At 44.2% G+C, this 15,652-nt stretch overlaps 1 protein-coding gene across 1 annotated transcript in view; it reads right to left on the bottom strand.

Moving 5' to 3' along the window:
- Positions 1-8,250: 8,250 nt before the first annotated feature.
- The window catches only part of MKS1 (MKS transition zone complex subunit 1), a 36,709-nt gene continuing 29,307 nt past the window's right edge, over positions 8,251-15,652 (bottom strand). The window contains exons 15-18 of the mRNA XM_075196655.1: positions 15,100-15,233; positions 13,981-14,063; positions 11,041-11,138; positions 8,251-9,050 (exon numbers count right to left, since the gene is read on the bottom strand). Coding sequence (XP_075052756.1) covers positions 8,944-9,050; positions 11,041-11,138; positions 13,981-14,063; positions 15,100-15,233 — 422 coding nt within the window. The 3' untranslated portion in view covers positions 8,251-8,943. The remainder of the gene's footprint in view (positions 9,051-11,040; positions 11,139-13,980; positions 14,064-15,099; positions 15,234-15,652) is intronic.

Below are 15,652 nucleotides of genomic sequence, written 5' to 3'. Positions count from 1 at the left end.
ACAGGACGCTATAACCGGCAGTGAAGCTCAGTCCTCACTGCCTTAAATAGTACAAGGAGCCAATCAGAACAGAGCCCTACCAGCATTCACAGGAATAGCCTAATGATTAATTACTAATGGCCAATGAGGCTACAGGGTGCCCAGCTAGGAATAATCAGCCAGATGGCTGCATGATGAATTACTGGCATACAGCCAGTAAATGAGTAGCAGAGCCTCCTCAATCAGCCACTATTGGCTGAGTACTATGGCCCCTGTGCGCACGCGCCCGGCTGTCTGACAGCTGGCCGGGCACTGCACGATGTTACTACAGGCGTCCCGGTTGTTGCCTAGGCAAGTGACGTCCCGGCCGCCATAGCAACGGCTGGGAAGCCAGCAGAAAGACAAGGAGAGTCACGGCGGTGCCTGCGGCCGCCGCGACTACTAACACAGACAACCCAATCTTTCGCAAACCTTTTTTCTAGAAGTCGATGCTTCTGCTATTGGAGTAGGAGCAGTACTCGCCCAGAAGTATCCTCCTAACAGACTTCTTCCTTGTGCCTTCTTCTCCCGCAAGTTTCTACCCACAGAACGGAATTACACAATTTGAAATTGGCTCGGTCAGAATGGCGTTACCTTTTGGAGGGGGCTCAGCATGTGGTCACCATTTTTACTGACCATAAAAATTTGTTATATCTACAGTCTGCTCAGTGCCTCAACCCCCGCCAGCCTCGTTGGTCTCTGTTTTCTCCCGTTTCAACCTCCATGTAACCTTCAAACCAGGTCACCTTAATAAAGAAGCAGATGCACTTTCCAGGGCCTTCAACTCTGACCTGAACTCTAATCTCCCTCTCAGTCGTCCCATCCTGGATCCTAAATGTTTAATAGGACTCACTACGACCAATTCTCATCCTCCTGGGAAAACATTTGTTCCTGTCTCTCTTCGGAAAAAACTGCTCCGCTGGTGTCATGCCCCCAGATTCTCCGGACACGCGGAGTTTCTCAAGACCTATGAATTGGTATCTCGCTCCTATTGGTGGCCCTCTATTCGACCAGCCATCAAAGATTTTGTAGCTGCTTGTAACGTATGTGCCCATCACAAAAGTCCTCGTGCAAGTCCTATCGGTCCATTATAACCATTGTCCGTACCCACTAAGCCCTGGACTCACGTCAGTATGGACTTCGTTACTGACCTTCCATACAGTAAAGGATGTTATACCATTTGGGTCATTGTGGACCGCTTCTCGAAGATGGCCCACTTTGTTCCTCTCACTGTTCTGCCATACTCATCAGTCCTCGCCCAACACTTCATAAAATAAATTTTTCGACTGCACGGTTGTCCCATGGAAATTGTATCTGACAGAGGGGTTCAATTTACCTCAAAATTTTTGCTTGCCCTCTGTAAAACCCTTGGTATACAACTCAACTTTTCCTCGGCTGATCACCAACAGTCCAATGACTAGACTGAAAGGGTGAATCAGGATCTGAAGACAATCATCAGGTTATTTTCTTCTGCCTCCCAGGACAATTAGGTTGACCTCCTGTCATGGGCCGAATTCGCATATAACAACCTCTTCCATGAGTCTACTGCTGCTACTCCATTCATTATTGTTACTGGACTTCATCTGCTGCTTCCCAGGTTTTCTCCCACCCACCCACCCATGTCCCGACTTTTGAAGATACCACCATATGGACTAAAGTAGTTGCTAATCTTAAAAAGACCTCCTCATGCTATAAAACCTTTGCGGACAAGAGGCGCCGAGCAGTTCCAGCACTCAAGGTGGGAGACAAGGTCTGGCTATCAACGCAAAATATTCAAGGTTCCGTCAATGAAGTTTGCCACTTGCTTCATTGGACCCTATAAAATACTTCGGGTCATCAATCCAGTATCCTACAAACTTCAGCTGCCCGCTTCCCTTCATATCTGACTCCTTCCATGTTTGTCTTCTCAAACCACTCATTATCAACACGTTCTCCGTTCCAGTTTCCACTTGCACTGTTCCCAAATTTTCTCAGCAACAAGAGTTTGACATCACACAGATCCTGGATTCCAAGGTCTCCAGAGGAACCACCAAGTATTTGGTAGATTGGAAGGGCTTTGGTCCCGAAGAACGCTCTTGGGTCAACGCTTCCGACATTCAAGCTCCAGCTCTGCTACGAAAATTCCATGCTCAGTTTCCACGGAAGACTTTGTCTAAGCGTCCAGTGGGCACTTTTAAAGGGGGGGGGTACTGTAATGCTTCGGTCCCGCAAATAGTACCTGTCTCGTTACCTGCATTTCATTCATCTGGAAACTGCCATGTCCCAGCGTCAGACAAACTTCATTCATTCAGCTATATTCAGTTCTGCACAGGTGCAAGTCTATTGCACTTCTGGACCTCCTCCCTCTTGTCATTGGCTGAGCATTTCTGGAGCACTATTTAAACCTCCTGGATTCACATGTCTGATGCCTGTTCTTCAAGCTCACTTCCTGTAGCCTGTGGCTCTGGTTCCTGTTATCCTTGTGGTTCTCCGCTATTCCAGCCTGCTCTCAGTTTGTGGCCTGTGCCGAACCTTCGCTGCTCCAGTACCGTTATTACCATCTCCAGTGTACTTCATCGTGACAGCCCCGGTTCTCTCATCGCTACCACTCAGCCGCTACTACACCTGTGACTCATCAGCTGTTACTACAAGTTACCTCCGCTACTTCAGTCTGTTCTCAGTCTCTGGCTGTGTTGAACTATTGCTGTTCCAGTACCACTATTACCATCTCCAGTGTACTTCATCGTGACAGCTCCAGTTCTCTAACCTTTACCACTGTGAGCCGCAACTGCCTTGGTGACTCATCGGCTGTTGTCCCAAGTTACCTCTGCTTCCCCCGTGTGCTCAGCATAAGTCTAGTACTGTACTCCCGCTGTTCCAGTATCTCTACCAATCACTCTTGGATACACCATTGTGACAGCTTCTGCTCTTCTTCCCTTGTTTTACCGCAGGACATCCGTTCTCTTAGTGCCTCAATTGTCGCTGCCCATCAGTCTTATTATTGTTGTTCCTGTTTCCATACCATATACCTGTGGGCTCTAAAGTCTCCACCCGCTTCACCTGGCTCTTCCATACCGTTATGCTGTTCACCCACTCACAGGACCGCGACCTGCAGGTTTGGTGCCCCTCCTTGTGGGGGTTCTTGGTGAAAACCACCTGCCTGTTAGACTCCGCACCTGCGGGTGGGCCAAGCCATGTTCAGCAGAGTCTAGGGATCTATTTCGCATAAGCCATCCGTGACAGTAAGAACAGGCCAAATGTCTGATCCCCCGGTGGAGCCTTCAGCTAAAGACTTACTACAACATCTGGTTTTACACGTAGAGCAACAGGATAGTATCCAATGGCAACTCTTGCAGTGTTTCCAGACTCTGACCAGTCGCCTGGATATTCTACAGGCTGCTCATCCATCTGTGGCTGCTTCTCCTCAGGACCAGCGCTCTGCTCCGCAGAGTCCATCTTCTTCTCTGAGACTACCTACACCGGCAAACTTTGATGGGGACCCCAAACTCTGTTGTGGTTTTATTAACCAATGTTCCATTCAGTTTGAAACTACAGTCCCAAAATTTTCCTTCCGCTAGGTCTAAAATAGCTTACATTATTTCTCTGTTGTCCGGTCAGGCCTTGGCATGGGTCTCTCCCCTATGGGAGAGAGAAGACCCTTTGCTCAGCAATTACTTTGTTTTCTTGGCTACCTTCCGGCGGATCTTTGACGAGCCCGGACGAGTCTTCTCAGCCTCTGCTAGCATTCTCAGACTTCGCCAAAGTACAGTCGCCCAGTACGTTATAGAATTTCGTACCCTCTTCTCAGAACTGTCTTGGAATAATGACGCCTTGGTAGCAGCATTCTGGCAAGGTCTATTGGACAAAATCAAGGATGTACTGACATCTCAAGAACTTCCTACCACTCTGGATGCGAGAAGACCCTTTGCTCAGCAATTACCTTGTTTTCTTGGCTACCTTCCGGCGGATCTTTGACGAGCCCGGACGAGTCTTCTCAGCATGTTCAGCAGAGCCTAGGGATCTATTTCCCATAAGCCAACCGTGACAGCCACCTTGTTTGTTGCTGCTGGGAACTGGCTGGACTTACTAATAATTAAATATATTGTTAGGCGGTCAGTTTCTGGAATGAGAGTGAGTAAAAACTTGTCCATCAATGCGCAGACAACAGTGGTTAGAGATAAAATGGCAAAGAGGCTAGGAAGGTCACTCTGGAACAGATGCTGTCAATGCTGGGGTTGCTAAACTTTGCTTGCCTGGTTATAAAAATGGACCGTATATTTTAAGAGGGGGCTGGAGAGAGCTACAACAGGATTCGCATTAGCAGGGAGATCATAATAGATCTGTTGGTATGGGATCATTTCATACACGAGTTTAATTGGGTGCGTTTGTGGCCGCAACAGAACAGCCTAACCGTGATCTGCAGCTGTTCAAAGAAGCAGTGGGGGCAATAGGTTTTTTTGGAGCACATATGCAGGGGAAATGGGGAGCACAATCATGGCCAGACAAGTGCATCGCTAGTGGTCTCACTAAGAACCTAGCTGCACTGGAATTGTTTCCTATAGTGGTGGCGTTAGACATTTGGGGGTAAAGTTTAGAGAGCAGGCATATGAGATTCTGTTGCGACAACCTGGGGGTGGTGCAGGCCATTAATCAGTCAGCATCATCCCCCCCCTCTTAGGTGGTTAGTTGCAGGGTGCCTGCTTAGAACATTACATTCAGAGCAAAGCATGTCCAGGGCAAGCATAATACCATAGCTGATGCGCTCTCACGACAGAAGTGGAAGATCTTCAAGGAGAAAACAAGCAGGTTTACCATGCCCTTCCCAACTTTGGCAGATTGGCAACCCAGTCTAGGCGAGCTGGTGGCAAAGTCCTTGGCGCAAAAGGCATGCAGATCTTATAGTGCAGTTTGGGATAGATGGCAGCAGTTTATAGCCAGAAGATCATAAGGGGGTAAGGAAACCCTACAGATATTATTGGCATTCCTGGGTGAGCTGAACACAGCCAGGGCTTTGAAGACCAGTGCTAGCAACATACTAGCAGGCATTGCTTTTTCCTTAAGGCGGAGGGGAGAAGCAGAAATAACCAAAGCATTCATAGTGCGTACAATAATGAGGGGTTGGGCCAGGAGCAAGACTTGGAACCCGGATCCCCGGGAACTAGTGACAGCAGAGAGGCTGAGGGAGTTAGTAGGGCTTTCAGAGTCAGCGAGTTGACAGTACAGTCCACCTCACTCATGCAGTCTCAATCTTTTCACAGCCAACCAGGGTAGGATGACACTCCTATGTCCATTGGGCTGCGAAGTGGTCTTCCATTAGGCCATACGGGCAGCAGCTAGGCCTGCCAAAGGAAGCAGTTACCATTAGTTGGCTGGGAAAAAGAGGAATAGTATGGGGGGACCTCAGAAAGGAGTTGCTAGAGGCAGACGACAATCTGATGTGGTAGTTTTACACCTCAGGGGCAATGACCTAGGAAAGAAGAAATCTTTAGATTTAGCACAAGGTATCTGGGATGATTTGGTGTGGATGAAAGACCGCTGGAGTGACGTTACATTGGTATGATCATATATCATCCCAAGGCTGTCCGCAATAGGTGCGAGGAAGGGAGTGGGCATTGACAGAGCTTGTAAGAGGGTGAATTCGGCCATAAGTAAACTCATTTCAGCGTGTGGCGGCATCAGCATACGGCATGCAGACACTAGCATGAAATGCATTGGTTTCATAGGGGAGATGGGGTACACTTGTCAGAGGTCGCGCTGGACTTGTTCAATAACGAGATACTGGAAGTGTTGGACGGTTGGTGTCACAGCATGGTGATGGTGGTTCGGCCTCATGAAGGGTTCACGAGGGCCTCGTGTGGTGGGGGCAAGCGGCGCACAAGCTATAGCTATGGGAGGATCCAGCATCGGTGCATAATCACCCCAGAAAGGTGGTCTACCTGGCTCCAGCTTCAACGGTTTGGCCTCTACGGGGGCGTGCCAAAGAAAAAGAGGATGAGTGGGCACAAGATGCAGGCTCCAGGGGGCATGCTTGCGGTGCCCACATGGTGGGCAGAACACGCACCACAAAAGGTTGAGGAATTGGTAAAAGGAAAAAGAACCTTGTGCACTACTTTCCCTGCATTTGTTGTTGATTTTAAATAAAACTGTGACCGTTATTTACACCAACACCAGCCTGTGCGTTTTATTTCAGAAAAAGGGTTTGTTTCTTTCTGCGGGATGCCAACAGGTAGGCATATCCTCCCTTATCCATCATACAGTGTGAGGATGTGACAGGAAACATTTTGTATTTCACTGCAGTCTGTATATGGATCAAGTTCGTCTGGATGATCATACTTTCCAGGACGGTACCGCTTCTTAGATACGGTATTTCTATACATTAATTTTTATTTGCTAAACCTGGAAGTTTCTATACACCGTAAGACATTCAGTGTACTAAATACTATCGCTCCCTGTGCATATGCTGCTAAGCTTAGAGAATATACTTGAGTTTCATGTGTATACCGAAGGACGGTCGGAGAGAATATATTTTCTATCCACATATATTTTTACATATGTAGAAGTTCTGAATCTGTCATCTACAACTCAAAAGGCTGTGTATCAGCGTTTTCTTTATTGCCTGGCTTCTTTAAAATTGTGATGAACTGCATTATAATCATATCAGATATCTGGATCAGGCTGTGCAACGGGACGTTTTCATTTTTAATTATTCCAAGGAGGCAATATCAGCATATGGAATTGTGCTTTGACATATATTTTGTTAGAATAAGCTAGACCGTTTCATGATTGACATAATGTATGAAGACTTCTTGCTAATGGTGTTTCAATCAGTGCACTGATTAAGATTATGTATTTTTTATTGGAATATGTTTTGTGTTTTATCTTTTTTTAATAAAGTGTATTTGATTTTAGTAGCTTCACTGATTAAAATTTTGGCTTGGTGACATTCTCAATGTCCAACACTGTCCACATTCTTTTTCAGTTTTGGGATAATTCCATACCCCCTGCAACTGCAATTAGATATAATAGATGTCTGCCATGTGTTGTAGTCTCTGTGTTGGTGAGAGTATTCCAGAAAGGAATGGCTCTGAAACTTGGAAAATAGCTTCACAGCCTGGCGTAGGATGTCACCAAACAAGAGTGCCGTTGAGCACTCTGGCAGGATGGATGAAGATGGATTCTTCCAACTTCACTGGAACATCTGTAAAATACAGCCATGCCTAATGTATTACCCAAGTGTGTACATTACTCTATTCTGGTTCTGTTTTTAGAGTCTAGCGTTAAAAGCATCTTTAGCATTGGAACACTGAAACATGCATACACTAATTCTGCCCATCATTACTTTATGGATTTATCTGCTTACATCCTTTTAGTTTATGATATTTTTTGTAATATATTGATTTGCCGGTTTAATATGGTTGTTTTCTTTATTATTCCATAGATTATGTATGCCTTACTTTATGTGGTACTTCTTTATCTAACACTGCTTCAGTTATTGACATATTTCCATGAAGAATACCATCAATACCATCCATAAAACAAGGTCTTCCACAGAAAATGGTGTCTTTCATAGCTAATTATTAGCAGTAAAATAACAATTATTCAGGAATAATCCCAGGTTTGGTTGCAGAAGTTATTAGGAAGTAGGCTATTGGTTTAGAAGCCAAATGAGGTGGCCTAAAAATGTAATTTGTACTTTGAGTATTTGTTCAGATCAGTTGCTTTGATTAATCCTCTTGTGGATTCTTGTTGTGCGGGACAGAGGACTACAGAAGAACTTTTCCTGGGAATACTGCAATTTTTGGTTTTCCGGCCATGCAAATTTGACCACCTACATCCTTTATATACAAACAGAGAAGACCCACAAAGTACCATGGACAAGTCAAGTAATATATTTCAGTAAAGGCAGAATATCCCTTCACCACAGAGACCAATGAACTTGAGTTCAAGATCAGGTTGTACACTTCCAACTCACTCAACTCAGCAGGCCTCCACCTGGTACCTACTTCTTCCACATCTATTACGGATATAAAACCTATGGCAAATTTAATCCTAAAAAGTATAACATGGTGGGGACTGGATAGACCCAAGCTGTCCATGGTAAAACCCCAGGCATTTTAGGTAGGTTTGAAGGGGTTTGTTTAAACTAATGCTTTGATAAGTCTAATTTAATACTTTGTTGCAGTTTCAACTACTTTCAACAAACAATGCATAACAGAGGGTTTGTAATCAATAAAAACACAAATAACAGTAACAAGTGGAGAAAGATTTTTTAATCATATGTAGCGGACAACTTTTGGAATTTGCAGAACCACCATATTTTAATATGACGAGATACTGGCAAACATATTATGGAAACTGGAATAGAGGGGAAAGGTGCTGTAACGCACAGCAACCACATTCTGTATAGTTCAGTTCAGCAAAAGAAATGTTTGATTGTTTGTTATTAGTTACCTTTTTCTTATGCACTAGAATGTTCCCCAGCGACATGATACAAATATTTTAGGAAAAAACTGGAGACATTCAATTCAGAAAATGTTTATAAAATCCCGTATAACACTGGATGAGAGTGCACATATACCAGTGTGTTAAAATATGAGGTTGTACTATAAAATCAACTGGGTTTCTCCGAGAGCGCAACAAAAAAAGGCATGGAAGGAAATATATACCCTGGACAAACATTCTACAAAAATATAACTTAAGTATACGAACAATTTACAACATTTCCTCATTTGCAATCAATTTAAGCAATTATTTGTAAAAAAAAAATAATAAAAAAAAATCTTAAAAATTACCCAACCTCTCTCTGAACAAATGGAGGTTTGCACCAACAAAGTATTTGTAACAAGGTGCAGTAATATGTATACATATATACAATTCATATCTATTTGGTAATGTGGTGAAAATGTAGTGTTCACCGGGCTACACACAGACGGAGGTAAAACAGTTTCAGGCCGTTGACTGTTCAAGTTGTGATATGTTTGAAGTGTTCAAAATATCCTTTGGGAGGCTCTCTCGGGCCATCTGCATTCGCCTTCGTGCCCTCTGGAAAGCATCTACAGAAGGATACATCATAGCAATAGCAGTGAACCAGTTAGCAATGCTTATAATATATTTCGATTTATATGTAGCTATTGTACCTACCTGCCTGCAAGCTATTGTCCTCTGCCATAAGCTAATTTAGATAACTTTAGTTCACATAAGCATACCAAAAAAGAAAAAAGTAAAAATGTACGTACAGGGGATGATGTAGTATTGGACGTAGTCCACCGCCCAAGTGTAAAATACACTTTTCCGTACGGTGCATGTGCAGCAAAAGTGCATACAGAGAGGGAAGGGTCGGGCTAGGGAGAAAGAGGAGGGAGAGGGGCAGTTTAGGGAGTAGGAAGAACAAGAGAAAGGGGGTGGAGTAGGGCTTAGGGAGCGGACTAGGGAGGAGGAAGAGGGAGGAGGGGTGAAAGGAAGAGAGAGGGAAGAAGGGAGGGGGCTAGGGAGGAGGAGGGAAGAAAGGAGTGGACTGGGGAGGAGGAGGGAAGAGAGGGCTAGAGGGGAGAGGGAGGTGGAGGTAAGAGGGAGAAGGGGAGAGGGAGGTGGAGGTAAGAGGGAGAAGGGGAGAGGGAGGTGGAGGTAAGAGGGAGAAGGGGAGAGGGAGGTGGAGGTAAGAGGGAGAAGGGGAGAGGGAGGTGGAGGTAAGAGGGAAAAGGGGAGAGGGAGGTGGAGGTAAGAGGGAAAAGGGGAGAGGGAGGTGGAGGTAAGAGGGAGAAGGGGAGAGGGAGGTGGAGGTAAGAGGGAGAAGGGGAGAGGGAGGTGGAGGTAAGAGGGAGAAGGAGGTGGAGGTGAGAGGGAGAAGGGGAGAGGGAGGTGAGGTAAGAGGGAGAAGGGGAGAGGGAGGTGAGGTAAGAGGGAGAAGGGGAGAGGGAGGTGGAGGTAAGAGGGAGAAGGAGAGAGGGAGGTGGAGGTAAGAGGGAGAAGGGGAGAGGGAGGTGGAGGTAAGAGGGAGAAGGGGAGAGGGAGGTGGAGGTAAGAGGGAGAAGGGGAGAGGGAGGTGGAGGTAAGAGGGAGTTGGAGGTAAGAGGGAGAAGGGGAGAGGGAGGTGGAGGTAAGAGGGAGAAGGAGGTGGAGGTAAGAGGGAGAAGGGGAGAGGGAGGTGGAGGTAAGAGGGAGAAGGGGAGAGGGAGGTGGAGGTAAGAGGGAGAAGGGGAGAGGGAGGTGGAGGTAAGAGGGAGAAGGGGAGAGGGAGGTGGAGGTAAGAGGGAGAAGGGGAGAGGGAGGTGGAGGTAAGAGGGAGAAGGAGGTGGAGGTGAGAGGGAGAAGGAGAGGGAGGTGAGGTAAGAGGGAGAAGGGGAGAGGGAGGTGAGGTAAGAGGGAGAAGGGGAGAGGGAGGTGAGGTAAGAGGGAGAAGGGGAGAGGGAGGTGAGGTAAGAAGGGGAAAGGAAGGAGAGAGGGAGGTGAGGTAAGAAGGGGAAAGGAAGGAGAGGTAAGAAGGAGAAGGGGAGAGGGAGGAGAGGTAAGAAGGAGAGAGGGAGGAGAGGTAAGAAGGAGAAGGGGAGAGGGGGGAGAGGGAGGAGAGGTAAGAGGGAGGAGGGGAGAAGGAAGGAGAGGAAGGGAGAAGGGGGCTAGGTAGGGAACAGAGAGGAGGAAAGATGGAGGGAGGAAAGGGAAAGATGGAGGGAGGAAAGGGAAAGATGGAGGGAAGGAATGGGAAAGATGGAGGGAAGGAATGGGAAAGATGGAGGGAGGAAAGGGAAAGATGGAGGGAGGAAAGGGAAAGATGGAGGGAGGAAAGGGAAAGATGGAGGGAGGAAAGGGAAAGATGGAGGGAGGAAGGGAGAAGGGAAAAGGGAAGATGAAGGGAGGAAGGGAGGAAGAGAGGAAGAGAGGAAGGGAAGATGGAGGGAGGAAGGCCCCTGCAATTCCAGACAGTCTCTGTTAGTCTAGCTCAAGGTCATCAGTCCTTGAGCTAGACTAACAGTAGAAATTGCAACAGAACAAATAACCACTAGGTGGCCATGTGGACCACATAAAAGTCTATGGAAAGTCGCTTACCAAGAACATTGAGAATAGAGCTTTGCTGGCTGGAGCCGCCCAAATGATCCAACACGCTCTGCTTTTTCTTCCTCAGAGAGCTGCTGTCAATAAAGGATCTGTAGAGCAACACATACATTAACAGAGTCAAAACACAGCTCTCAGATTCTGAGAATTATAAACTGGATGGACAGTATTAGATTGTAATATAAAATTATGGATATGTCTGCGCTGACTAGTATTTAGCTGCCCCTGTCTATTGGCATACAACCCATCTATGTATGTATATAGATAAAACTTTTGAAAGTAATAGACAAGTATGGCGCTTATACTCTAACAGATGAACAAAAGTATATAAATTCCAAAAGCATACAGTCACTTTGAAACTTCCTAGAACGATCCAACTCAAGTCCAGAAAAGTATTGTCCCGTACAATATCCTCAATGTTCCCGAATTCAAAGTTCTCAGTTCATCCATACAAAAAATAAAAAGATCACATTACCATAGGTCAATGCAATTCCCTATGATCAATGCATATATAGCACCAGTGTGGTATTAGATTTAAATTAATCACCACCGTGTGTAATAAATCACTTTTTCATTAGGTAATACACTTACATAAGAAGAGACTTCTTGTCCAAATTAAAAGCATATATGGAACTCTTCAATAATTTTCACATTGATCTCTGGATTTTATCTCAAAGACAGCAAAAGAAGAGAAAAATGCTCCACATAGTACATTATCCAAAATGATTCTATTTAATGTTTACACACCATAAAAACAAATAAAATAAGTACATAAGAGGATTGTCGCGGACGGTCCCGATAAAGCTGGACCCTTACCCTGTGTAAGATGGTATCAGGCGTGTAGGGAAACCTCTATGTCCCTCTCCATAGATCAGGTTTTCCTCCTGGTCACCACATCTGCCCCAACGCGTTTCAATTTTTTTTTTCAACTTTGCAACTTGCAAAGTTTGAGTGTCACTGCCCTGGAGTCGCTGCCATCTCTCAGGACTATCCACCTGGAGGGTAACCCGTGGGTATGTGACTGCGAGTTTGCCAACCTCTTTTTTTGGATTGATGAAAACTCTAATAAACTACAAAAAGCCTTGATAAAGATTTTGTAAAATTGAAACGCGTTGGCGGCAGATGTGGTGACCAGGAGGAAAATCGCGGATTACCTGAGACGGTTTGGAATCTGAAACCCTAGTGTTGTGGAGCGTGGAACGGTAACCAGCCGGCTTCCTGATCTATGGAGAGGGACATAGAGGTTTCCCTACACGCCTGATACCATCTTACACAGGGTAAGGGTCCAGCTTTATCGGGACCGTCCGCGACAATCCTCTTATGTACTTATTTTATTTGTTTTTATGGTGTGTAAACATTAAATAGAATCATTTTGGATAATGTACTATGTGGAGCATTTTTCTCTTCTTTTGCTGTCTTTGAGATAAAATCCAGAGATCAATGTGAAAATTATTGAAGAGTTCCATATATGCTTTTACTTTGGACAAGAAGTCTCTTCTTATGTAAGTGTATTACCTAATGAAAAAGTGATTAATTACACACGGTGGTGATTAATTTAAATGTAATACCACACTGGTGCTATATATGCATTGATCATAGGGAATTGCATTGACCTATGGTAATGTGATCTTTTTATTTTTTGTATGGATGAACTGAGAACTTTGAATTCGGGAACATTGAGGATATTGTACGGGACAATACTTTTCTGGACTTGAGTTGGATCGTTCTAGGAAGTTTCAAAGTGACTGTATGCTTTTGGAATTTATATACTTTTGTTCATCTGTTAGAGTATAAGCGCCATACTTGTCTATTACTTTCAAAAGTATTAGATTGTAAGCTTCCGGACAGGGCCCTCTTACCTCTCTGTCTGTCTGTATTACCCAGTATTGTCTATTACTATGTTTGTCGCCAATTGTAAAGCGCTACGGAATTTGCTGGCGCTCTATGAATAAATGGTGGTGATGATGATGATGATGACAGTATGTGTCAAGGAAAACAGCAGCTATATATTTTAAACTTTAAAGAACTCACCAAGTCATCATTTACCATATAGGAAGTAAAACTCTGCATGTAAAGGAAGGGTATATCGCTTTCAAATGCTTTGCTCTGTAGTGTAAATTATTATGGCTATTTATGGTTTCTGAATATTTATGTGTCCTGTATAAAACTATTTGGTGACTTAAATAATATCCTTATCATTTACAGTAGTTGGTACATTAGTATTTATTACCTAAATATATTAATAAGTAGAGAACTTTAGAGAGAATGTTTTTACTAATTTACATTCCTGACCCACTATGTCATGTATAATTGCAGAGTTGAACGGTCCTCAAATATAGCAGACATGAACAATTCAGGATACTTTTTGGAAAACACTTTTACCTATGACAAAAACAATTTTGTGTAGGTAGAAGTGTCCTCACGCCAGCTGTAGAACACTGTTAATCTAGGATAGATTGTCTAGTGCAGATCCAGACTGTCTTTCAGGAAGGAGTAGGGAGGTTTTCAGGCTACAAATTACTTTTGGTGCAGTTCTCCTTCCCACATATGGAAAGGATTTTGTGACCATGCCCCTTCCAGTAAGCACAGCCCATAGGGCTGCTATCTGCAGCTGTTCTCTACGGCCTCTGCCAGTTCTGCAATACAGAAATGCAACTCAATTTAATGAGCCACTTTAAATTGGCAGCAGAGGTGGTGTGTGAGCGGGAGGATCATTGTTATGGACCCTGGAGGGGCATATTCGTAAGATCTTAGTAGTGCAGCTTTAAAGCACACTGTGTAAGTACTAGAATTTGACTTGCACACAAATACATATACTTTTGTATACAATTCTTTGCTTGCTGACAACAGTCTTTCCAAATATCCTAATTATTAGACCATCATTTTAATAAAGTTATCCAGACACAGCCCACTTATAAAACAATCTGCTCATACCGTGACTGGTGTACAGAGTGGAAGCGAAATGTCACACTGCCTGTTGTCACTGTCCTGAAACCAAAACGACTCAGGCGCTCCCCCTAGTGGAAAAATAGGACACACATTAGTATCTGTTTGTTGTGCATACTTCCAAGTAGATACAATATTATCTGTTGCATACAGAGTGGAGGGCAGCTATTTTGTGGGTTGAATGAAATCTTATAAATATTGGTTCTACACATTCACTAGGATCTAGTGACATCAATGAGGCAGGAGGCATTTTGTGCCTCACTTGCATCTCAACAACTTCACTGATGCCTCACTGTCACAATCATGAGAATGTATTCTATTAACTGATGGGTTGCATTCTTATGATAATGGTTCAGCCCAATGTATGCCTCATGCAGAATATTGGTGTAGAGTCTGGAAGTACAGTAAAGGTACCAATATTATCCAATTGTACATTCCCAAACTGTTCTCCCTCCTTTCATCTATCCACCCTCTACAACAGTAAGGTGAAATAGCTGGAGGGACACATGCAAGGCCCTCCAGTACTCAAAGGGCCCACACAGAAGAAGGGAGAGCACAGAACTCGCTCTCCTCCTCCAGATATGTTGCGCGTCTCAGAAATTATCTGCCCCAGTTCTGACCAGATCTGGAGCAGATGGCTAGGGGTCTGCAGGTGAAGTCTCGGGGGCCCCCGGGCTACCTGATCGCCACTGCTGCACAGCTATTATCATCTACTAATTAACAACAACAATAACCTAATTACTGATGTATAACACATAGTTTTCTCACATCTGGGCGATACCACATGACAAAAGGAAAATTTAACAAATGGAGAGGACAAGATTGAAATGTAGAAACTGGAGCAACATATTTCCCTTTTTTAAACAACGTTCTCTGTTCCCACATTAAACCACAAGGTCCCTCAATAAAACAGACCTTAACATGGCATCGCAGTGGTGATTGTACAACGCATGTTAGTTAGTTAAAAATAACACCCATTCATTGTTTTCACATGTGAATACAGTATGAGCCTCTTTACAAGCACTTTTAAAACTCTTTAAAAAAAAAATGTTTTTGTATTTAGCTTCAATATAAAAGCTGGCCACAGTTACAGATGGTATATTTCACCTGGAAGGTTCCGGGTATTTTGACATAAGTTATGTCCTCCAGTTCTGGGGAACCGCCTATAAAAAACCTTCGGAGCTCAGACACTGTCCCCAGTTCCACAGGCCGCCATGTTTGTGCTGTGAGGATGTGCATTCCTGAGGAGAGTATAAACATCTGCGTTATGGTAATAATCTACCTTATTTATAGATACTTAATGTCTGATCAAATTAATCAAGACATAAGGCATCATAACAACTTACCCATCGTCTCAATGTTACACACAGTGGAGGAAGCCATTTTCTGGGCTAAAGCAAAGTTCATTAGAATGGTGCCAACCAATTCACTATGAACCAGTGCATCATTCGGGATGGAGTAAAGTGTCTTAACGATATCACTGTCCTGAAGATACCGATACTGTGTTGCTGATAGATACATAGTTCCTGATTCATTAAGGAACTTAGGCAAGAAATTGAGCACGTTTTCTGGACAAGACCATGTTACAATGCAAGGGGTGTAAATTAGTTTATTATTTTGCACATAAGTTAAATACTGGCTGTTTTTTCATACAGCACAC

The sequence above is a fragment of the Mixophyes fleayi genome, chromosome 2, assembly GCF_038048845.1.
Source record: "Mixophyes fleayi isolate aMixFle1 chromosome 2, aMixFle1.hap1, whole genome shotgun sequence".
Taxonomy (NCBI): Eukaryota; Metazoa; Chordata; class Amphibia; order Anura; family Limnodynastidae; genus Mixophyes; species Mixophyes fleayi.
Note: the sequence above shows the minus strand (reverse complement) of the source record. Positions and strands in the feature narration are given on the sequence as shown.